We start from the raw sequence: 23,820 nt of genomic DNA, 5'->3' as shown, positions 1-23,820 counted from the left end.
TGTGTAGTAGGTGTCCTGTAGGTGTCCCAATAGCTCAGCCTCCCCAGTCACCTGAGCTGGGCCTTCGAGGTGCTCCCCTGTGTGGGCTGGGTGTACTGTCTAGTTGTAGTTGAGCCTTGATTGCTGTCGGTGTCACTGGAAGAAATTGATCCCCAGGCCAATCAGTTGTGAGGATTGGCTGCAACTGCAGCAGAAGAGCTACTCTGCAGGAGCTGACCCTATGGGGCAGGACTTGCTTTAGTAGGGCTTTGGTGCTCACTGAGTCCACCCCTTGAGTGTGTTATTCATGGATGTGGTAGGGTTGTAATCCTGGGTGGTCTGAACCTGACCACCGGGCGCACTGGCTCTGAGGCCTCCCTGGAGTTGCAAAGTCAGCCACTGCCTGTGCCCTGCCCAGGGCCACCCAGTATGAGCTACCCAGCAATCTGTAGGTTGCTGCTACTTGTGTTGGGCTTTGAGATGCCCAGGAGAAGCCATATTATGAACCAAGGTGGGCTGCTGCTAGTGCTGGGCCTGGGGCCAGTTGTTGAGAGGTATGGGGCACACTGAGGCCAACTGCTGCTTGTCTGAGAGATTTTAGGAAAGTCTGAAGCATGAGGGAAGAGAAGCCAGTTGCATGGAAAAGTCACTGGAAATGGTTTGGATGAACCTGCAAGTAGGGAGGGGCAGGGTCTCAGGGAATCGCTAGGGTGGGGTGAAAAATGTGAGCCAGGTTGACAGAGACTCAGATACGGCACCTGCCTCTGAGCTCTGTGTGGGGAGGGCTCGTCAAAGGAACAATGACCTCTGGTAGCACTTCTATCCTGGAGAAAACTGCCCCTCTAGCTCTTGCCCTCATTCCAGACAAGTAAGGTCCTCCCCAAATGTCCCAGGCTCCTTTCAAGTTGCTGCCCCAGCCCTGGAGCTCAGAGAGAATGAGTCTAATTAAGTCCGTGCAGAGGCCCTTAAAAGGCTGGGACTCCAACAGCCTCAGCCTCACTCAGCCTTAATTCTCACTGGTTTTTACAGCTAGAAGTTATGAGGACTTCTCTTCCTGGCACTGGAACCCTGGGCTGGGGGCCTGATGTGGGGCTGGGACCCCTCGCTCCTCAGGGGAAACTTCCACAGTCAAGATATCCCTCCCAATTTTAAACAGCAACACATGGGTGTGGGATCAGCCTGTTCCTCGATCCTGCCCCATGTCTCTGCCCCTCCTACCGGTCTCGATGTGCTTCTTCTTTAATTCCCTAGTTGTAAGTCTTCTGTTCAGCTAGATTTCAGGTGGTTCTGAATGATGGTTGTTCTGTATTTTAGTTGTAATTTTGATGTGGTTGTGGGAGGCGGGATGTACTGTTTTTACCTATGCTGCCAGTTACCCTGTTTTTTGAATGAAGAACATAGTCAATTTACATGAAATTAATTATTAATAGATATGTACTTATTGCTATTTTAATTGTTTTCATACTAGATTTATAAGTCATTGGTCTATTTTATTATTTATTTATTATTTATTTATTTATTTAATCTTTATTGTTGAAAGTATTACAAATGTCACCCTTTTCCCCCAATTGATCCCCTCCACCCCGCATCCATCCCCCCCATACCTTCCCCATACCAATGTCTGTGTCCATGGGTTATACTTATAAATATATAAGTTCTTTGATTAATCTCTCCCCACCCACACTCCCCTCCCCACCTTCCCTGTGAGATCCCTCAGTCTGTTTCATGCTTCTATGTCTCTGGATCTATTTTGTTCATCAGTTTATTTTGTTTATTACATTCCACATATGAGTGAGATCATGTGGTACTTATTTTTCTTTGACTGGCTTATTTCATTAGGATAATACTTTCCAGTTCCCTCCATGCTGTCCCAAAGGATAAAAGATCTTTCTTTTTCACAGCTGCATAGTATTCCATGGTGTAAATGTCCACATCTTTTTTATCCACTCATCTACTGATGGGCACTTGGGCAGTTTCCAAATCTGAGCTATTGTAAATTGCGCTGCTATGAATGTAGGGGTGCATAAGTTCTTCCTGATTGGTGTTTCAGGTTTCTTAGGATATATTCTTAGAAGTAGGGTCACTGGGTCAAATGGCAGTTCAATTTTTAATTTTTTGAGGAAACTCCATACCACTTTCCATAGTGGCTGCACCAGTCTGCATTTCCACCAGCAGGGTACTAGGGTTCCCTTTTGTCCACACCCTCGCCAGCACTTGTAGTTCGTTGATTTGTTGATGGCAGCCATTCTGACAGATGTGAAGTGATACTTCACTGTGGTTTTAATTTGCATCTTTGACGATTAGTGACTTTGATCTAATGATCTTAGTGACATATGTCCTTTGGCCATCTGTATGCCCTCTTTGGAGAAGTGTCTATTTAGGTCTTTTGCCCATTTTTTAATTGGATTGTTTGTCTTCCTTTTGTTAAGTTGTATAAGTTCCTTATATGTTTTGGATATTAAACCTTTATCAGATGTGTCATTGGCAAATATGTTCTCTCATACAGTGTATAACCTAGATTCTTTTCAAACTCTTGCCTCTGTGCCAGGACTCAGAAAGAGTGCAGCCTGGGTTTCCTATACCCCGTTGGCTCTCCAAGACAACCCCATTGACTTTCAAAGCCAGATGTTATGGGGGCTCCTATTCCTAGTGCGGTCCTAGGCTAGGGCTCTGACCCCTCGCTCTTCCAGGACAACCTCCACTGTTGTGATATCCCCACCACTTGTGAGTCACCACATGGGGAGTGGAGGTAGGGTAGGTCCTTACTAGACTTAGACTCTATCCCTCCTACCCATTCCAATGTGCCTTTTTCTTTATATCCATAGTTGTGGAAAATCTGTTCTGCTAGTCTTCAGGTTGTTTTCAGAGAGAGCTGTTCTATATGTAGTTGTAGTTTTTGTGTCAATGAGAGGACATAAGCTCAGGATCTTCCTACTCTAGCGTCTTTTTTTTTTTTAATCCTCACCTGAGGATATTTTTTTCATTGCTTTTTCAGAGAGAGTGGAAGGGGGAGAGAGAGGGAGGGAGGGAGGGAGGGAGGGAGGGAGGGAGGGAGGGAGAGAGGGAGAGAGAGAGAGAGAGAGAGAGAGAGAGAGAGAGAGAGAGAGAGAAACATCAATATGAAAGAGACACATCGATTGGCTGCCTCCTGTGCATACCCTGACTGGGACTGGGGATTGAGCCTACAACCACGGTATGTGCCCTTGGCCGGAATCAAACCCGGGACCATTTAGTCCATGGGCCAATGCTCTGACCACTGAGCCAAACCGGCCAGGGAATACTCCACTATCTTCAACTTGAAGCCAGGAGCCTGGCTCTTGAATGCCAATTTAGCCTGTCTGTGAAATATCATTCCTTGTGGTTGGTGCGCTGCCCCCCACAATAAATGTGTCTCAGGATGGGATCAGAGATAACTGGCTGTGCTTTAAATGGTTCCTGTACTCTGAGGTGACAGCAGAGGGCAGCACCATCACAAGAAACAGGACACCCTAGCAAGTGTAGCTGGCTTCTCCTCATAACTGTATCATTGGAGGTCAGGGAATTTCAAAACATTCTTGGACTTGTCATTTCCCCTTTTAGAGCAGTAGTCTACAAATACTTTGTTTACTATTGCTTCATCTAAGAGTTAGGAAAATGCTGCTGTGGGTGGGAGCTTAGGAAGAACCACCAGGCCAGAGCAGAATGCTTTCTTTGGCCCCTCCAGCTGTCTCACAGGCAACACTCTCTTCTTACCGAGTCTCCAGTTCCATAGTAAGAGATGGCCCAAACTGTCCCTTCCTTAGAGAAGCTTCAACCTCATGATCTAGGAACCCTCGAAAGCACCACTGCAAGCCTCTGTCAAACTAAACAGTGGAAAAGGAAAAAAGACAGGTTCAGCCTCATTTATTAAGTTCATCAGATAATCACCTTTAAGAGATGAGCACAGAGCAGGTGGAACCTACGGCAGTACAGGCATGAAAGTAAATTTGAGGCAGGGCTATTGGGAAGGGGGCTATACTCAGATCTCTGCTCTGGCTTCAGCCACACTCAACAGTGTGTTGATGTTTTAAAGAAAAGCGTTCTTCCCCTTGCTGCTGAGAACCTTCTGTTCCACACTCATGGAAGGAACCCAGTATCATAGTTAAGACCCATCCATCACCCTTTCTCATTTAGCTCTACCCAAGGGGTCATCAGTGGAAAATTAGGAGAGAAGGAAGCAGGCTGGGTGCAGAGGCAGAGCTAATAATGTTGGAGCACTCACTATATGCCAGGTGCCATTCTAAACATTCTATCGATTGACTCTGAAATGTTCACAAGAACCTTATAAATTAGGCACTATTATTATTCCCATTCTTCAGATGAAGAAGCTGAAGTACAGAGAAGTTAGGCAACTTGCCTAAGATCAGACAGCTAGTAAGTGGCAGAGTCAGGATTTAAACAACAGTAGTCGGGCTCCAGAGTCAATGTTCTTAAACATTATGCTATGCTGCCTGTATCTCTTTTTCTATTTTTCCTTTAAAGACAGCAGACAGCTCCAAGAGAGAAGAAAGATTTCACCTTCTATATATAATCCTACTCAGACACAAGAGTCAGAGTGGGCCCAGGAGGAGAGGGAAATGAAAGTCTCTGAACTTGTGAAAATTTACTCCCCAAAGCAGACCAATGGGACATAAATCACAAGCCCAGATATATATAGGGGTAGTGATAAGTCATAGAAAAGCTCTTTCAACTGGGGATGGGGGATTTAGTGGAAATCTCATTTTAGAAATGCAAAATCAAAATTTAGGCAGTTGCTGAGTGGAATGAGACATGGAGGAAATTATCAAACTTGGACCAAAAAGGTCCCTTTCTCCCTCTTCCCTCCAGGGAAGTACAGGAGTTGTGAAAGGCAGGAGGCAAGTTATGGGCAAAAGGCAAAATACAATGAGTTAATGTGGGAAGTCTCCGGTCAGACAGGGTCTGCAATTCTAAAGGCACTTATTGCACATCAGGCAAAATGAATACCCTTCCTTGTCTTTATCATTAACACGCCAAGTGGCAAAGCCAGGGCATGTGAGCAAGTCAAAGGCCCAATGATAACATGAAGAGGCCTCCTGCCTCCTGAACAGAGTTCCCATCTGCGCCTGACTCTTGCATATAAATGCTTTAAGAAATGGAAACGTTTTTGTTTTGCTTTATTGAATAATCAATCTTGCTTTTTTGAGGTACATTTACTGTAATATCCTTCAAATTATGGTTGAAGAAATCTCAGCTCTTTAAGTAGGGAAAGGAGACAGCAGCAGAATCAGGCCCACTGCCAGACCCAAAGGGGCTAGCCTGCCCCTGCCCCTGCCCATATCTCTGCTTCTGTTCTTCTCTGTGCCCCTCTCTGCCACCCCCACTCCCAAGCTATTCAGTTAGTCAGCTGACTAGGTAACATCCAAAGCATTCTAATTGTCCTACTTTGTAAACTAAACTTATTTTTTTGGGGATATTTTAGAAGAGAGGAGTCATTCCTTCCTTGGAATCTTCACTCATAACACACGTATCAACCTTGCAGGAGGCAGCATGGTATTGTGGAGTCAGACCTTGATTCAAATCCCAACTCTTGCCTTGACTTTCCTTATCTGTAAAAAGGTAAATTTTCCTACTTCATAAGGTTCTTGGAGAAATTAAAGCAATAGTATATAATGTATCTAGCATAAAGCCTTGTACACAGAAGGCTTTAAACATATACTAATGCCCTTTTTGTACAAGAGGTCGAGTCACTTGGGCCTACCTAGAAGCCCAGAGATGGGTTACTTAGCATCTGTGTTATTTATCTCTCAAAACTAAATAATGGTAGTAGGAGTGAAGGAAAAAGGCCCTATACCTCCTAGAGAAGTCGAAGGATCAAGAAACACAGTTGGGAACATCTCTTCCTGTGCATAAGGCTCTCCTTCCTCCATCATGTGGTGGGGCTGGGCACAAAACTAAAGGTTTTGAGAGAGAGAGAGAAAAGTAGTACCACTTTTAAGATGGCTTCTCAGTTCTTTCCTAGATACCAACACCAAGGTCAATGGATCAGAGCTCAGTGGAGGCATCAGGAAGCAATGTAGGGAAAGGGAAATTTTCTTTGAATCTGTACAGGATAGTTAGGGAAGGGCATGTGTCACTTTGGTTCTTATCCTTCAAGCCACATGAAAAGCAACAACAGGAAGTCAGGACATGAGAGACAAAAGCATCTATAGAATTAACAAATGCAAACACTTAACAAGAAGTAAGAACACTTTATTGAAGGACAAGTACATTGCAGGGGGTGGAGAACAAAGTAGCCAGGTACAGCCCAGTATCCCAAGTTATGCCTTCCATTCCAATATCGATCCACACCAAATAAACCTTTAAAAGACACTCCTCCATTCGGTTCACACATACAACAGAAACCACCTTTGCTTCCCTCAACCCAGTGGCCTTAATAGGAGAGTCAGCAGGCAGATGACCGGACAGACAGGAATTTCTTCTCCTCTATAGACTCTTTTCACAAATGACTTTGTGTAGATACATGTAGAAGAATAAAAAGGTCAGTGTGGAAGAGTGAGTTTCAGAAAATGAACCTTAGGTCGTTAAGGCCCTTCTTAGAAAGGCCTCAATGCACCAGTCCCATGTTACATCTAGGTCAAGTTTAGGAAACAATAGAAAAAAATAAGAACCGAAACCACTTCAAGAAGAAAGTCAGAGTAACTGGGAGATTATCTGAACACATTCCCTTGGAGCACTAACAGTGCCCAGCCTAGAGAAACACAGGGCCAGTTTAGACAGTACTTGGCTATTCTGGTGGACATAATGGTATGTAGACCACATTCTGTGCGGCAAAAGACTGTGGACACAAACGCTGAGAAAGATGTGGTACATGTTGAGAGTGAAGATGTCTTTGCCTTTCATTAGAGAAATGAGCTGTCCAACAACTGTTGTATCAGTTTAAATGCAAAGAATTCAACACAGACTGGAAGAAACTTCAGCCTCAGTTACTCTGGTCCTCTGGAACCACCAAGAAGTACTTGCTGGGCGTGTCCATGACTTGGTCAAAAGGCTATTATTTAATAAAAGTGCTTTTTTAAAGCAGCTCCATTATAAGGTATAGTGAAGGTGTCTAGAACCACAAGGAATTGAAGAATTTTCTTACAATTTCACAAAAACCATTAGACTCAAGCAAGGTGGAAACTGCTTAAAAAACAAGAGGAGTTAAAAGCTAAGTTCCAGAAATTTGTCAAGGTAGAAAATGAGTTAAAAGCATAGAGAGGAAGGAGAGGACCTTCTCGCCTTTCTACCATCTTCTCCTGTCTTTAGTAACCCAACCCTGCTTCCCAGAGACTTGGCCTCAAACCAGGAACATATTTAAACACAGATTGGTAATAATGCTAGAGGTAGCCAGGGCTTCCTGGGGAGGTAGGAACAAGGGTAATAAGACAGGAGATAAAATGTTATTTTACAATATTTTATAAGTTAATTAAACCTCAGAAAGATATAAGCAAGAATGGACTCTGCAAGTATAGTAGATTATACACAAATAAGAATATTTTGAAGAGACCCTTATTCTTGAGCCTGCTTTCAAAAGGAGGACACGTCTACAACACTCTAGCATAATGAGATTTGTAGAAATACATGCTTGTACACACAGACATAACACACACATATTAAATTATAAACCTTTACTCTTGGTCTCTCCACTTCCTCTGACTTGCCTTGGCCAGGTCTGGGCCTGCAGAGAAGGGCAGGGACTCATAAGCCCAGCTTCTACTTGGCCATTGAGGAACGGAGCTGCAGAGTCCCTTCCACCCAAGACCCTGGGTACTGTCGCATCTTCTGCCATAGGCTCACTTCTTCCCCAGTCGAGTCCATCCAGTCCACCACTTCTCCATTACTGATTCCTGAAAAGAAACACCAGAGGAGGCTGAACAGGGACCCCACCCCTCAGCCCACCAGAAAAGATGGGTTATACAACAAGGTTAGCCCCCCATAAAAGACAGTGTGCTATGAAGATGGGCCCATAGGGATAGCAGTCTCAGAACTGTTCCCTGATGATTCTGCACAGCTATTTCTGTGCTCCTGAGGCTCTATCAAGAGACTTCTGATTGGTTACATGGGACACCAGTAGTTAGAGACCTTTTATTCTGAGGCTGGTGTGGAGCTCTGGTGTCTGACACCTCATGCCAGAGCTACTGCCCTTCTGTTATTGGTAATTTGACTTAAATGTTGTTTTTTTAAATAAAGAAGATGAACATCTTTTTCTCTATCCGTAAACCCCAAGTATGAAGTTAGGGTCATACGTGGCCTCATTCCTATTCTCTTGTACATTCATTCAATAAACATTTATCGAGTGCCTACTGTTTGTCAGTAGTCTTCTAGCCTCTGGGAAATATAGTGGTGAACAAAGCACAAAAAGCCCTGCCTGTAGACAGCTTACATTTAAATAGGGAAGACAGAAAATACTGAAGTAAATCAACAAGAGTATTTCAGATAATGAGGTAAGTGTCATGAAGTTAGTAAACAAGGTGATTTGTAGTGCCTAGATCAAGGCATCCTTTAGATGGAGTGGTCTGAGGGCCTCTCTGAGAAGGAAACATATGAGTCAAGATCTGAAGGATGGGGAGGAACCAGCCTTTCCAGACAGGGAGAACACTAATTGCTGAGGTTATAAAGTGGGAAAAAGCTTGGTATACTTGGAAAACAGAAAGAAAGATATTGTGGTTGAAGCATAGTGAGCAAGCAGGGGAGATACAGTGATGGATCATAAAGGAACAGAGAAGGTCTAGATCATACGGGGCCTGCAGGCATGCTGAGGACTTTGTTCTAAGTACAACAGGAAGCCACTGAAAGGTTTTAAGCAGGCAACTGACATGAACTGGCTTACCTTGGTAAAAACACCATCCTAGATGGTTTGTGTTAAGTGCTTTGTGTGAGTTATTAATATACAAGTACTATTTAAGGCCACAGGAATGTACATACTAGAGAGAGAGAAAAGAAAAGGATCCAAGCCCGGCCAGTGTGGCTCAGAGTGTTGACCCATGGACCTGGAGGTCACGGTTCGATTCCCGGGCAGATTGAGGGCTTGATCCCCAGTAGGGAGTGTGCAGGAGGCAGCCAATTATTCTCTCTTATCATTGATGTTTCTATCTCTCTCTCACTCTCCCTTCTTCTCTCTGAAGTCAATAAAAACATATTTTTAAAAATTAATTTTTTTAAAAAAAGGATCCAAGACTATGCCTTGAGAAACAACATTTAGAGTTTGGGTATAGAATGAGGAACCCACAAAGAAAATTGAGAAGGTGAGCAGTGAGTTAAAAGGGAATCAAGAGTATAATGTCAATAAGAGCTACGTATGTCAAGAAAAAGGAAGTGATCAGCTATGTTGAATAGCATTAAAAATTCTAGTAAGATGAATACAAAACTTTGGTAGGAGCAATTGTTCAGTAGAGTAGTGGGACAGGAGTCAGGTCACAGTGGACTGAAGACTAAAGGATAGGTAAAGGAGTGGAGACAATTATTTTTAATAAATTAGAAGGGAGTTGTAGGATCAAGGGAAGGTTTCTTTCTGTTTCTTAATATCAGAATTATCAGAGCATATCTATTTTCACCTCTAGTGGGAGGCAGAGAGAATGAAACTGATCATACAGAAGAGAGAGGAGATTCCAGAAGTGAGGTCATTGAGAGGTGAGGATATGATCCAGAACACTTGTAAAGAGATTGGCCTTTGCTAGAAAGGATCCTTCTTTCATTACAACAGGATGGAAGATGGAAATTATACGTACAGATATAGGTAGGTTTTCAGACATTTTTGGTGGGAAGATGATGGTGTTCCTGGCCATCAGGGTCACATTTATCTGTACACGTAAGAGTGCACGAGCTGTCTTCCTGGCCTGTGCAGTAGGCACTCAGTAAATATTGGTTGAACATTAACTCAAAGGAAAGAAGACAACTCTTGTCATAGAGAAATTTGTAGGGAGGAAGTTGGGTATATTGGGAGTGAAATATACAAGAGGCCTTTAAGATAGCGGGTAAGGGAAGGAACTCTCACCAGTGCCAACGCCCAGCCTGACCCCTCCCAGGAAGTCATTGCTGGCCAGGGGCTCCCGGTCCCACACAGTCAGTTCCAGGCAAATGTGTTGTAGATCTTCCAGCCTCACACCATTGTAGACAAATGTATGGTTGTAGTGGGGATTCAGAGTCTTCTTCATCACAGGAGTTTTGCGCTTACTGGCCTTGTTCCTTATGGGAAGGAGGTATCTGGCAGAGGGTGGGGAGTAATCAACAACCTACTCAAGTCTGGCAATATGTATCTAAATTCTCCTTTCCCCTACCACAGGCCTAGCTCAGGTGAGCAAACTCTCAGATCCTAATACACATATTCCTGCCTTTGAATCTGAAGCAGAGTTCCTAAGAACTCCACTAGATCATTCATCTGATTCGATTCCTTCAACCTGGAGAGAAAATTAATATGTTATTATATTAAAAATATTACATCATATTAAAAATGGGTTTTAAATATTTGCTTTCATTTCTATTGAGCAAGGTCCCCTTTAAATAAAACCAATGGTAGTAACTATAGGCACAGCCAAACGTGATTTACTAGAGAACTTAATTCAGTGGGGTGATCTATAATTTGGGGAAAGCTAACATTGCTTAAATATTGTAGGGAACAAAGTCATAAATCCCCAAATCTTAACAGTCAGGGGACAGAGGTGTTTTTTAATTAAGGATTAATTAAGAGTATAAGTCTATAACAAAGGAAAAGTCAAACCTATCTGCCTACCACCCTCCTCTTTGGCAATCAGCATTACAGTCAGTCCAAACTGAGCTCAGACCAGTGCAAATGTGGTAGTGGTGGTTTTGGTGGTAGTGGTGGTTACTTTCAGGAAAAAAGTTGGTTGCAGGAAGTGGTAGAACACACAAGTATAATATCCACAGAGAAAGATTAAATTGGGTTTCCCTCTTAGCTCTCTTGTCCTAAAACTGGTTAGTTTTATGCTGGTCCAGGGACTCACCCTTTGACAAAGCTGTCTGAAGTCCCTCCTGATTTGGCAGCCGTCAGGTTCTTGGCTTCTTTGATCCATACCTGGAGCTCTCCCCCTTCCCCACCTTTACCTGCAAGGGATATGAGCCATAGCAAGTGAGCCCCTACAGCTCCAAATTTCTCTTGAGCTTTATCTACATAGCATTTCTTTTCCTTGCTCCTGAAGGCAGCAAGCTCCATAAGTGGATCGCACCTGACCTGGATTCTCAGTACCTAGCAGAATGCCTGACAGTAAGCAACAAGGGCTCAATTAATATAAACAACAGCAATAAATGCTTATCAAAATCTTGTTATGTGTCAGATTCTACATTAAGCATTTAATTCTTAAAACAACCCTATGAAATATATACTATTATTGTCCTCATTTTATAGATGAGAAAATTGAGGCTTAGACAAATAAAGTTGCCTATATTTGTTGAATGACTACAAAAACAGAGGACCCCTCCACTGTGTTCTTGATCCCACTCTTACTTCACAGGATTCATCAGGCATCATCAATTTTGACTCCCATCTGCCACTTTTAAAATCTCTTTTTCTACTGGTTCCATCCTCTCAGTCTAAATATCTGCTAATTTCATTTCTCCTTAAAAAGAAAATTAAAAAGAAAATCACCCTTCAACTTTATTTCATTTTCAGGCTATTCTATTCTCTATGTCTCTCCTTTCTTTCACTATCAATTATCCTGAAAAAGAGTCCACACTCAACCTCTACTTCTTTGCCTCATTCACTCTGCCTAGTTTCTAGTGAAATCTGGTTTCTGCTTCAACTAACCCACTGAAAATGTAATCTAACGCCAATAAACTGGGTCTTTTCAGTCCTCTTTGGGCCTGACCTCCCAGTAGTATTTCAGTACTGCTGAGAAACCCCACTCCCTTCTTCAAGCTCTCTTCTGGCATTGTTCTCCCCTGATAACCCCCTATCTCATTGGCTTTTCTTCCTCTCTTCAACCTTTATGGTAGTGACATTCCCTATGGCTCCATCCTTACCTCTCTTCTCTAGTCATTTTGCACAACCTCCTTGGGGATGACATTAATTCCCCACGTCCTATAGTTAGACCTTACAGTAGGTATCTTTTAAAGAACTTTGGCTTTCCACTGCCAATAGATCAATTTCAACTCGTTACCATTATGTTTAAGGCTCTTTTCAGTCGGGCTCCAGCCTCATCAATTCCAGCCCCACTCCCACATCTCTATACTATAACTCCAGCCCCACTGAAATAAGGACTTCACTCTCTCACACTCACATACACCCCACATTCAATGCGCTCGTGCTATCTCCTCTTCTAGAAACGTTCTTCTCACCCCACCCGCTTCCTTTTCTGCCTGGCAAAGTCTTAAGTTTCATCATTACCTCCTCCTTAAAGCTCTCCCAAATGTAACCAGAAAGAATTCATAGCTCCTGCATCTGCGTTCTTTTTGCACATGACTGTCTTTCTTGCTAAACTAAGCTCCTCGAGGGAGGGCAAATGTCATGCCTCATTCATCTACATATCCATAGTCACTAGCACAGTGCCTGGTATGCTGACTCACTCTTCTTCAGCCTTCAACTTCCTGTCCCTCATACTTCACCACCCCTTCCAACCATCCTTTCTCAAAGTTTCTGTACCGTTCTGCCCTCTTAGTAGCTTGCCACAGCTGGACCAAGACCAAGACCAAGTTAAATGGCCTACAAAAAAAAATTAAATGCCAACCCTGAGGCATTCCATTCTGGTTTAAAAATGCAGAAAAGGCTTAGTGAGTAAAGGCATCTTCCCTAGAAGATGAGCCAGGGCTCATCTCACAATCTGATCTCTCCAACAGTGCTAGCCACTGGCCAGCACCACCTCACACAGATCCTGTACAGAAGACAACGGCTAAATCCAGGGCCCCAAAGAAAACTCACTCTTTTTCCGGTCACCTCCAGCAGGGAGTTTGGAGGCTGGGATGTATTTCAGTGAAACCACCAACTCGCCTTTGTGTGATAGCAAGCCACTCACGGACTCGGCACTGATCTGAAACACAGGGAAACCCAACAGGTCAAGCTGGGTTTCTCAGGAGTTGTTGGGACCTCTTGCTGAGGAGATTCTAAAATTATCCCCCAGAACAGCTACACAGCATAAGGGTCCTTCTCCTTATGAATACAATTCAGGGTCCCTAGGCCATGGCAGCCACAGGCTTCTAAGGCAGTTTCTTCAGAAGGATATACAGAAGAACCAACAAAATGTCTTCTGCAATGCCCACTATTTTGCTACCTGGCGATACAGCTATGAGATTCCAAATACCCTCAAAGGTCTTCCAGCAAGGTTGCCAAACAAACTCACAGGGGACTCAAACCATGATGAAGGATCTTGCTACCAATACTGTTAGTAATAGCCAAAAAGTGGAAACAACTTACATGTCAATCAATATAGGAAAGGTTAAATGAGTGATTTTAATGCCCTCATATGGTATATGGCATGCAATTATCAAAAAAATGTGGTGAATCTGTACATGCTGACATAGAAAGATATCCAACATATACTGTTAAGTTACCAAAGGAAGGTGCAGAAAAGTATCCCACTTATATTAAAACATATTCATATCTGTATATGTGTATATATGTGTATTTAAATAACGATTCTTTTCATTATCACTTAAATAGTACTTACTGTGTGCCAGGTGCTGTGGTAAGTACTTTAAGTATATTATTTTGTTTAATCCTCAAGATAGTCCCTATGAAATAGGTACTATTATATTCCCATTTTACAGATTATGGAACAGAGGAACAGAGAGGTTAAGTAATTTGACCAAGGTCACACAGCAATTGGCAGAGGCAGAATTTAAATTCAGACAGACTGGTTCCAGAGACCATGCTTTTAACCACTCTACTACATTGCATAGGAAACTCCCAAAGGATTATAGACAAACTTAATGCTTGTTTCTTCCAAGGAAGGGAGTGGAATGGTGTAAGGAAAGAGGGCTTTCACATTTTACTCTGTATATATCTATAGAGTCTTTTTAATGAGAATAGCATGTATCACTTGAATGATCTTCAAAGATAAGTGGTATTTTTTTATGAGAACTTGCAAAGATTTGAAGGCTAGGTGGAACTCTGTTACAAGGATTTGAATATGACACAATTTTTAATTTCATATTTATGTTATGTTTCATTAATGACTGTCTCTGCCAATAGGAATCAAGCCTGTTTTTGTTCGTCCTAGTGTGCCTGGCACTTAGCAAAGTACATGGCACATAGTATATGCTCCACAAATATTTACTGAATGCAAAAGAGAATGAATGAATGTCCGGGATGAACAGCAAGCGGCGATCACCTTTGGCTGTGGGTAGCAGAACTGCTTCACTCTGTTGGCTTTCTTGGCATGGCTGTTTTTTATACTTTAGTATCCAGAACATGAGCTGACGCACATTAGAGGTGCCCTTTCATCTGCCTGTGTTCACCGGGGCTCCTCGAAACTAGGTCCTCATTACTGAGTATATTGATGCCAGGAGGGCAAAATCCTTATCGCTTTAGAAAAATGTACCACATACCCAGAATGCACAAAGTTTAGTGTATGGGAGAGAGGAAAGAAAAGGGAGGTAATAGTGGTTACCAGAGGAGAAGGGGGTTGGGGTGAAGACGAAGAGAGTAAAGGGGGTCAAATACAAGGTAATGGAAGACTAGACTTCACACAATAGAGTGCATAGATGTCGTATTATAAAGTTGTACACCTGAAATTTGTATAATGTTGTTAACCAATGTTACCCCAATAAAGTCAATGTAAAAAAAAAAAAAAAAAAAAAAAAAGAGTAAAGGAGGTAGATGCCAGGAAGAGAAAACTGACTGGAAGGCAAATGGATTACGGGGAGGGGGGGGCACAAACAAACCAGAGGCAATAAATGCAGAATGTTTTAAGTTAAAATAGATATGGAATACTGAAATGGCCTTTGTGTTGATTATAAAATGTCTACAAAATTTAAATTTCTAGGTTGTGAACTTTAGTGGACTCTTAAGAATTGGTGTTTAGTCTTAGCTGGAAACTGGCATGTTTGTTTCAGTAGTATATTTTCATTCTGGCTTAAAATAATTGCAAAGAGCAAATACCTTCATTTTAATGCAGATTTTCATTTGATGAGAAACATTTTCATTGGCAGTAGTTCATGATGGTTTATAGTAACATTTCCAATAAAATTATATCAACTGTAGGCCCCTAAGAGAATGACTCGTATGCCAAATACTTAAGAAATTCTAAATTTCTAATAATATGCTATAATTTTGTGATAATTTGTTTCCTGTTTTTACTAGTATTTAAAGGGACAAATTTGATTTGTTACTGATGTTTTGTTTTGTTTTGTTTTGTTTTTTGGAGGGCAGTAGCTATCAAAATATTGGATGTACATTTCCTTTGACTCAGCAATTCCATCACCAGAAATTTCTACTACAGTCACATTTGAAAAAGAAGGCCAAGATATATTACACCATAGGTTTAACAGCAAAAAGAAAGCAAACAACTTAAATGCCCATCAGTGAGAGAATGACAAATAAATTATAATACAGGCATATGAAAAAATACTATACAGCAATAAAAATGAGATAGATCTATAAGCAATGGCAGAGAAAGATGTCCATGATAAATGATAAATTGTTAAATAAAAAAATCAAGATATATGTAACCAATGAGGTTTGTATGAGTCAATTTGTGTAAAGAGGAAAAAATGTAAATACATATGTGTACATCCATGCTGCTTAAAATTTCTATAAAGATATCCAAGTAGTTGATAAACAGTGGTTATTTCTAGGGAATAGAACCTACTTTTCTTCTTATACATTTCTATGTTGTTTTAATTTTGAACCATGTACATATAAATCCTTTTATTCTTAATTTTCTTAATAAGTGATACACACACATGCACACATATCCACATATACACACACGGTAAAAAGTTCCAACATTATAAAACGGCATATAGAGAAAACTTAATTGCCCTCCCACCTCAGTCTCTTTTCCTAGAGGCAGCCACTACTAGTAGTTTCTTGTCTGTCTATCCTTCCAAAGATATTCTATGTACCATGTCCTATCTTTAGCATTTAAAATGCTAGTGTCAAAAAATTTTACAGAAGAACTTTGCCATTGAACAGTTCTGATAATCAAGAAGTCCTAACTCTGTTTTAGCAACTTTATCTTAACCAGAATGACAGCAACCTATCGAATGTCCATTATGTGCCAGGCACTTTGCATACAATTGGTACTTTGCATACAATCCTGCAAAAGAGGAATATTATTATCTCCATTTTATAGATGAAGAAACTAAGGTTCACAGAAGTTAGGTGACTTACCTAAGTTATTTTATAAATTAGGTGACTTAACTACCTGGCAAATAGCAGTACCAGGATTCAAATCCAGGTCTGCACTCAAATCCCAGGCACTGTTATGCTCACTGCTAAACTCTCATCTGAGCTGCCATCTCCATTTCCCTGGCTTGTGTGACCAAGAGAACTCCATGAATTGCTTTACTTCCCACTTCTTTAGTGAAAAGGTTAGCTTAGAAAAGGAATGCAGATTAGGATACACCCAAAAGGTTAGCTTGGAGAAGAGGTGCAAGTTAGGATGTTAGGATGAGCCCAGGCTCTGGAAGGTTAGGAGGAAAAGTGTGGCACACATATGAAAGACTTTTCAAGGGAAAACTATGGTTTGATCCTGTGCCAGCCATACAAGTGCATCTGAAATTACTGTCAAACTCAGAAACTCCCACAGGAGGCGCTAGAACTATACAGCAGGCTACATTCAAAGACATTACCAGCATGTACCGGCAGAGGACACTGCAGACAATGCCACCTCAGATCCAAATTGCCCGAGTTGTAAAAACAGACTACCTTTCCATGCAAAGGGAGGCAATGATCCAGTTTCTTATCAAGCTTCCAGGAATCCATCTGGACATCTGCCTCTCCAAGAAAAGTGTTTCTACCAAAACGACCATGATGCCAAACTGAGAACTGCAACGTCCTCTGGGCCAGGAGAGATTCTGGGATCTCATACTGTGAAAAACAAGGAGAAGGCCAAGATAATTAGTGATAATTTCTCAGCAAAGATTATTCCAAAATCTGAGCAGCCATACCCAAAGTCCATAGTACTAAATATCTCGTTACTCTAGTCCCTAAGCACTCTGAGTTTCCACACTCAAAGCCTCTACTTGCCCCATTTGACAAAAACCTACCATATTACATGGGAGTACCTGGAAATTAATTTTCCTTGAGTGGGTAAGAGAATACTGGAACATTCCAAAAAAGCTGTCGAGACTCCTGATCCCAAATGATGTTTTTTAAATTTTACTTTTCAACTATAGATTATAGTCAACATTATTTTGTATCACTTTCAGGTGTACAGCATAGTGGTCAGACAATCCTAAGTTTTACAAAGTGTTCCCCCACAATATTTCAAGTACCCACCTGGCACCATACATTTATTACAATACTGTTCACTATATTACCTATGTTTTACTATACATCCCCATTACTATTTTGTAACTACCAATTAATACTTTTTAATCCCTTCACTTTTTTCAGCCAGTCCCCCTAACCCTAACTTCTTCCCTTCTGGCACCCATCACTGTGTTGTCTGTATCTGTAAGTCTGTTTCTATTTTGTTTGTTTATTTTGTGTATGTTTTTTAACTCTGGTTGAATCCCATGGTATTCCCCTCACTTGAATAATCTACTCAAACTTCCTGCTTCCATTCTTGATTGTCCTCTCTCACTACCACCTACCAGGTCCTGCTCCTGCTCCAGGCAATCCCGGCGTGGCTGAAAGAGCACTGGATTTGGAATTGGGCATCCAGCCTTCTCACTCTCTGTGTGTCTTTACACACATGGTTTAACCTCTCTGGACTTCAGTTCCTTCATATCTAAAATAGAATCACAGTAATGTCTACCTTGTAGGATTGTGGGGCTAGTAATGGGCTAAACTAATCCTTCATTCAGTTTGGGTTCTTTGGATGGGCTGCTGGGAAAATTGAGGCCACTCAAGGGCCCTTAACCTGCTACAAGTTCAGATTTCTTAGGATATATTACTAGAAGTGGGCACTGGGTGGGAAGCAGCTTCATTTTTAATTTTTTGAAGAAACTACATACTGTTTTCCACAGTGGCTGAACTAGTTTGCATTCCTACCAATAGTTCACCAGGGGTACCTTCTCTCCACATCCTCACCAGCGCTTGTTTTTTAATTTATTGATGATACTATTCTGACAGGCATGAGGTGGTGTCTCAATGTGGTTTTAATTTTCATCTCTCTGATGATTAGTGACGTTGAGCATTTTTTTTCATGTGTATTGGCCATCTGTGTGTCCTCTTTGGAGAAGAGTCTATTCAGGTCTTTTCCTCGTTTTTTTAATTAGATTGATTGTTTCTTTGGTGTTGAATTGCTTAAGTTTTTTATAAATTTTGGAAATTAAGCCATTATCAGATGTATCATCGGCAAATATGTTCTCTCATTCAGTGTGTTCCCTTTTCATTTTGCTGATGGTTTCTTTTGCTGTGCAAAAGCTTTTTAGTTTGATGAATCCCATTTGTTTATTTTTTTCCTGTTTCCCTAGCCTGAGGAGATATATTGGCAAAAATATGAATGTCTGAAATTTTACTGCCTATATTTTCTTCTGGGATTTTTATGGTTTCACAACTTACATTTAAGTCTTTAATGCATTTTTAGTTTATTCTTGTGTATGGTGTAAGTTGGTGGTCTAGTTTCCTGTTTTGTTTGCATCTGTCCAATTTTCCCAACACCATTTATTAAATAGACTGTATTTGCCTCATTGTATGTTCTTGTTTCCTTTGTCAAATATTAATTGACCATAAAGGTGTGGGCTTATTTCTGTGCTCTCTATTCTGTTCCACTGATCTATATACCTGTTCTTGTGCAAAAACCATGCTGTTTTGATTACTATGGTCTTGTAGAATGGTTTAATATCAGGTCCTCTCTTTTTCCCGATGACTTGATTAAAGGTTTATCAATCTTGTTTATCATTTTAAAGCACCCGCTCTTGGCTTCATTGATCTTTTGTTTCTTTTTTTAAAAGACACATTTATTCATCATGATCATACTGTTACATTTAGCAATCAACATGGGTGCAAAAGAAAAGTACATATTAAAACCCTTTGTTGGAATGCTTTATATTTTCCACCGAACAGAAACTAAAATAACCTATTACATAGGTAGTCACAAATATTGTCCTCAAGTTTTTTGCCCATACACATGAGTATTGTCTAAAACACATCTTCTTGGTAGCAGCTAGGTCCTGCCACTACTGTGCTTGACCGAGTCCACAAATCTGTTGTAACATGTAGCTTCCCTGTCAGCTCTCAGATTCTCCTCCCCTGCTAAGCTTTGTTTCCTGTCAGTAATTACAAACTTCTGCCACTGCCATAGCTACTGGTGCTACTGGAACTGCCATCGCCACCTTGGTTTTGTGGTTTGGCAAAGGATTGGTGTTCTCACCACCTTAGGGGTGAGAGTTTCTGCCTCCAAGTTTCCTCCATTCATGGGTCCAAAATTTGAAGACTATTATAACTGCCAAAATCATTGTAGTTTCAGCCACTTCCAAAACTGCTTTCATCATTACCAAATACATTATAGCCACCCCACTGCCACCATATCTACCACCACCATGGCTGCCACCAAAGCCACCTCTAACACGGAAGTTTCCTCCATAACCAAAGTTGTCATTCCCATCAAAGCCACCTCTACGACCACCACCAAAGTTTCCAGAACCACTTCAACCTCTTTGACTGGATAAAGCACTAGCCACCTCTTGTTTAGCTAGAGTTTTCTTACTTCACAGTTATGGTTATTCACATTATGGTATTTCTGAATGACAGTCTTGTCTACAGAGTCATGGTCATTAAAGGTTACAAAAAGCGAACCTCTCTTCTTGCCACTGCCTCAGTCAGTCATGATTTCTATCACTTCAATTTTCCCATACTGTTCAAAATAATCTCTCAGGTGATGTTCTTCAGTGTCTTGAATACCACTGACAAAAATCTTTTTCATAGTTAAGTAGGCACCAGGTCTTTGAGAATCTTCTCTTGAGACAGCATTCTTTGGTTCCATAACTTCCATCCACATTGTGTGACCTTGGCTACAGCCATGGCTGCATCCACCTCCTCCACAGTGGCATTCGTGATAAACCCAAAGCCTCTGGAGTGCTTGATGTTTGGATCTCTCATCACCACACAGTCTGTGAGGATTCCCCATTGCTCATAATCACTCCTCAGAATCTTATTGGTTGTTTTAAAGCCCAAACCTCTGATAAAGAGCTTCTGAAGCTGTTCAGGCTTTTGGAGAGACTCTGACTTAGACATGAGGACCGCAGGAGGGGGAAACTGATGTTGCTTACTCGGTGGCATCCACTGGGAGAAAGCGAAAGCTATATTTTCTTTTTAGACTCCATTTTGTTTATTTCCTCTATGATCATTATTTTCTTTCTTCTACTCACTTTGGGCTTTGTTGTTCTTTTTCTAGTTTCTTTAGCTGTAAGGTTATATTGTTTGACATTTTTCTTGAGGTAGGCCTGTATTGCTATGAATTTCCCTCTTAGGACTGCTCTTGCTGTGTCTCATAAATTTTGGGGGTGGTTATGTTTTCATTTTTATTTGTCTCAAGGCATCTTTTGATTTCTTCCTTGAGCTTATTGTTAACCCATTTATTTCTTAGTAATATGTTATTTAACCTCCATGTGTTTGTGTGTTTTTCAGTTTTATTTTATTGTAATTGATTTCTAGTTTCATACATTATGGTTGAAAAAGATACTTGACATGATTTCAGCCTTCTTAAATTTATTGAGACTTGTTTTATGTTTTAACATGTGGTCTATTCTACCAAAAAGTTCCTTGTGCACTTTAAAATAATGTATATTCTATAGTTTTTTGGTGAAATGCTCCAAAAACATCTATTAAATCCATCTGGTCTAATGTGTCATTTAAGGCCACTGTTTCCTTGTTGACTTTCCATCTGGAAGATCTATCCAGTGATGTCAATGCGTGTTAAAGTCCCCTACTATGACTGTATTGCTGTTGAACTCTCCCTTTATGTCCATCAACGTTTTTTTAATATATATTTAGGTGCTCCTGTGTAGGGTGCATAAATGTTTACAAGGATAATTGTATGGAGTGATCTTTTAATCGTTATGTAGTGTCCTTCTTTGTCTCTTATTATAGCCTTTGTTTTAAGCTCTATTTTTTCTGATATAGTACTGATATCCCAGCTTTTTTTTTCATCCATTTGCATAAAATATCTTTTTCCATACTTTATTTTCAGTCTGTGTGTCTTTCGATCTAAAGTGGGTCTCTTGCAGACAGCATATATATGGGTCTTATTTTATTATCCATTTAAACACCCTATGCCTTTTTAATTGTTAACAATATTACAGCTGTCTCCCATATTCCCCTCCTTTGCCCCCCTCCACCCAGCCCCTGCCCCACCCCATGTCTTCCCCACACTATTGTCTGTGTCCATGGGCTATGCCTATATGCATATATATTCTTTGGTTAATCTCTTCTCATCCCCTCAACAACCCTCTCCTCTGAGATCTGTTATTCTGTTCCATGCAAAATATGTCTCTGGACCTATTTTGTCAGTTTATTTTGATTGGAGCACCTAATCCATTTAAATTAAAAGTGATTATTTATAGGCACTTATTCATTGCCATTTTTATTCATATCTACGTTTCTCTTTTTTCTCTTTCTTTTTTTCTTAATAGAGAACTCCCTTTAACATATCTTGTAATACTGGTTTGGTGGTGATGAACTCCTTTAGCTTTTCTTCTCTGGGAAATGCTTTATTTTCCTTCAGTTTTAAATGGTAGCCTTATGGGATAGAATAATTTTGGTTCTAGGCCTTTATTTATCATCACTTTGTTTTGTTTTGTTCTTAAATATATCTTTATTGATTTCAGAGAGAGGAAGGGAGAGAGGGAGAGAGAGGCAGAAACATCAATGAGAGAGTCACTGATTGGCTGCAGCCTGCAACCCGGGCATGTGTCCCGACCTGGCACCGAACCCTGATCTCCTGGATCCTAGGTCGATGCTCAACCACTGAGCCATGCCCAGCTGCGCTATCATCACTTTGAATATTTCATGCCAGTTACTTCTGGCCTGAAAAGTTTGTGTTGAGAAATCAGCTCTCAGTCTTATGGGGACTCCTTTGTGGGTAACTGTCTTTCTCTTGCTTCTACGATTTTCTCCTTGTCTTTAGCCTTTGCCGTTTTAATTATGATGTGTCTTAGTGTGGGTTTCTTTGGGTTCACCTTGTTTGAGACTCTCTGTGCTTCCTGGACCTGTGTGTCTTTTTAATTCATCAGGTTAGGAAAGTTTTCAGTCATTATTTCTTCAAATAGATTTTCAATCAATTGCTCTGTCTCTTCTTGTTTCCATATGATGTGGATGTTGTTACACTTGATGTTTTCACAGAGATCCCCAAGTCTTCATTAAAAATTTTTTTTTTTCTTTTTAATGCTCTGATTGGGTGTTTTCTGTTACACTTTCTTCCAAATCACTGATTCAATCCTCTTCTTCATCTAATCTGCTGTTGATTCCTGATAGTGTATTCTTCATTTCAATTATTGTATTCTTCATTTCTGACTGGTTATTTTTATGGTTTTTATGTCCTTTTTTATGCTTAGTATCTCTTTTTTATAAATTCTCACTGAGTTCATCCATTCTTCCTTTAAGTTCCTTGAGCATCCTTATAACCATTATTTTGAACTCTGCATCTCTACATTGTTTGCCTCTATTCCATTTATTTTCTATTCTGGAGATTTCTTCTTTTATTTTATTTGGGACATGTTTCTTTATCTCCCAATTTTGGCTGTCTCTCTGTGTTTGTTTCTACATATTCAGTAGATAAGCTACTTCTCCCAGTTTTTGTAGGGTTGTCTTATGTAGTAGGTGTTCTGTGGGTCTTAACAGTGCAGTCTCCATGATTATCTGAGCTGGGTGATTTAGGAGTGTCTCTTGTGTGGGTTATGTGATCCCTCCTGTTGTTGCTGAGTCTTGAATGCTGTTGGCCCGACTATGAGTGGAGTTGACCCTCAGGCTGGCTGCCTATGAGGATTGACTCCGACCACAGTGTATGAGCTGCTGACCCCATGAGGAGGAACTTACAAGTGCAGGTTTTGGTGCATGCCAAGTCCTCCCTTTCTGTGTGCGACTTGTGGAGCTAATCAGATCATGTTCTGATGTGGTCTGAAGCTAGCCATCAATGTGTTGGTTCTGGGGCCTCCTGGGAGGGACACCAGTGGATGTCAATTTCAGACAGTCTGCAGCTGGTCCTGGGCTACCTGTTAGGAGCCACAAGGCAATCCATAGTTGGTAACTCCCCTCCTGGGCCTAGTTCCTTATTGGAGGGGCCAAGCTGTGCGCCAAGGCTGGCTGACACCAATACTGAGTCTGGGGCAGATCACCAAAAGTCCCAAGGACCCTGAAACTCACCACTACCTGCTGGTTGCCTGTTAGACTCAGCCTCTAAAAGAGTCTCTGGCACTACATGAGTTGCATGAGGTAGGTTCTTACAGAGTTACCAGGTAGGGGTGAGTGTTTCATACAGATTCAAAGTAGGCACCAGTGCTAAGTCTAAACCCACTTAGCAAAAGTCTCAGGGTATGCCAAAGCCAGCTGCTATCTGCCTGAGGCCTGCAGGCCTTTGCAGTGCGGAAAGCCCTAAGGGAGTTGGCAGAGAGGGGCTAGTGTTTCTCCCTAGGCTGATGCTATGGGATCATGGAGACCAGCCAAACACAGGAACGGTGGTGCCTTCTCATGCGTATGGGGAAAAATGGCCCTCACCCAAAAGCCACAAACTCAGTCTCTCCCTGTGTGTCTCTGGCATTCCCTGA

General features: G+C 41.2%; 1 protein-coding gene and 1 pseudogene across 1 annotated transcript in view; both read right to left on the bottom strand.

The window, feature by feature from the left end:
• Positions 1 to 7,710: 7,710 nt before the first annotated feature.
• Positions 7,711 to 23,820, bottom strand: part of SYTL4 (synaptotagmin like 4) — a 35,700-nt gene continuing 19,590 nt past the window's right edge. Inside the window, exons 12-16 of the mRNA XM_016195692.2 lie at positions 16,817 to 16,978; positions 12,869 to 12,977; positions 10,959 to 11,058; positions 9,992 to 10,200; positions 7,711 to 7,844 (exon numbers count right to left, since the gene is read on the bottom strand). Of these exons, the coding sequence (XP_016051178.2) occupies positions 7,711 to 7,844; positions 9,992 to 10,200; positions 10,959 to 11,058; positions 12,869 to 12,977; positions 16,817 to 16,978 (714 nt within the window). The remainder of the gene's footprint in view (positions 7,845 to 9,991; positions 10,201 to 10,958; positions 11,059 to 12,868; positions 12,978 to 16,816; positions 16,979 to 23,820) is intronic.
• Positions 19,435 to 20,293, bottom strand: LOC107524000 (heterogeneous nuclear ribonucleoprotein A1 pseudogene; annotated as a pseudogene).

The sequence above is a fragment of the Miniopterus natalensis genome, chromosome X (genome assembly GCF_054644295.1).
Source record: "Miniopterus natalensis isolate mMinNat1 chromosome X, mMinNat1.hap1, whole genome shotgun sequence".
NCBI classification, from domain to species: domain Eukaryota; kingdom Metazoa; phylum Chordata; class Mammalia; order Chiroptera; family Miniopteridae; genus Miniopterus; species Miniopterus natalensis.
This window is presented reverse-complemented; position numbering and strand designations above follow the sequence as displayed.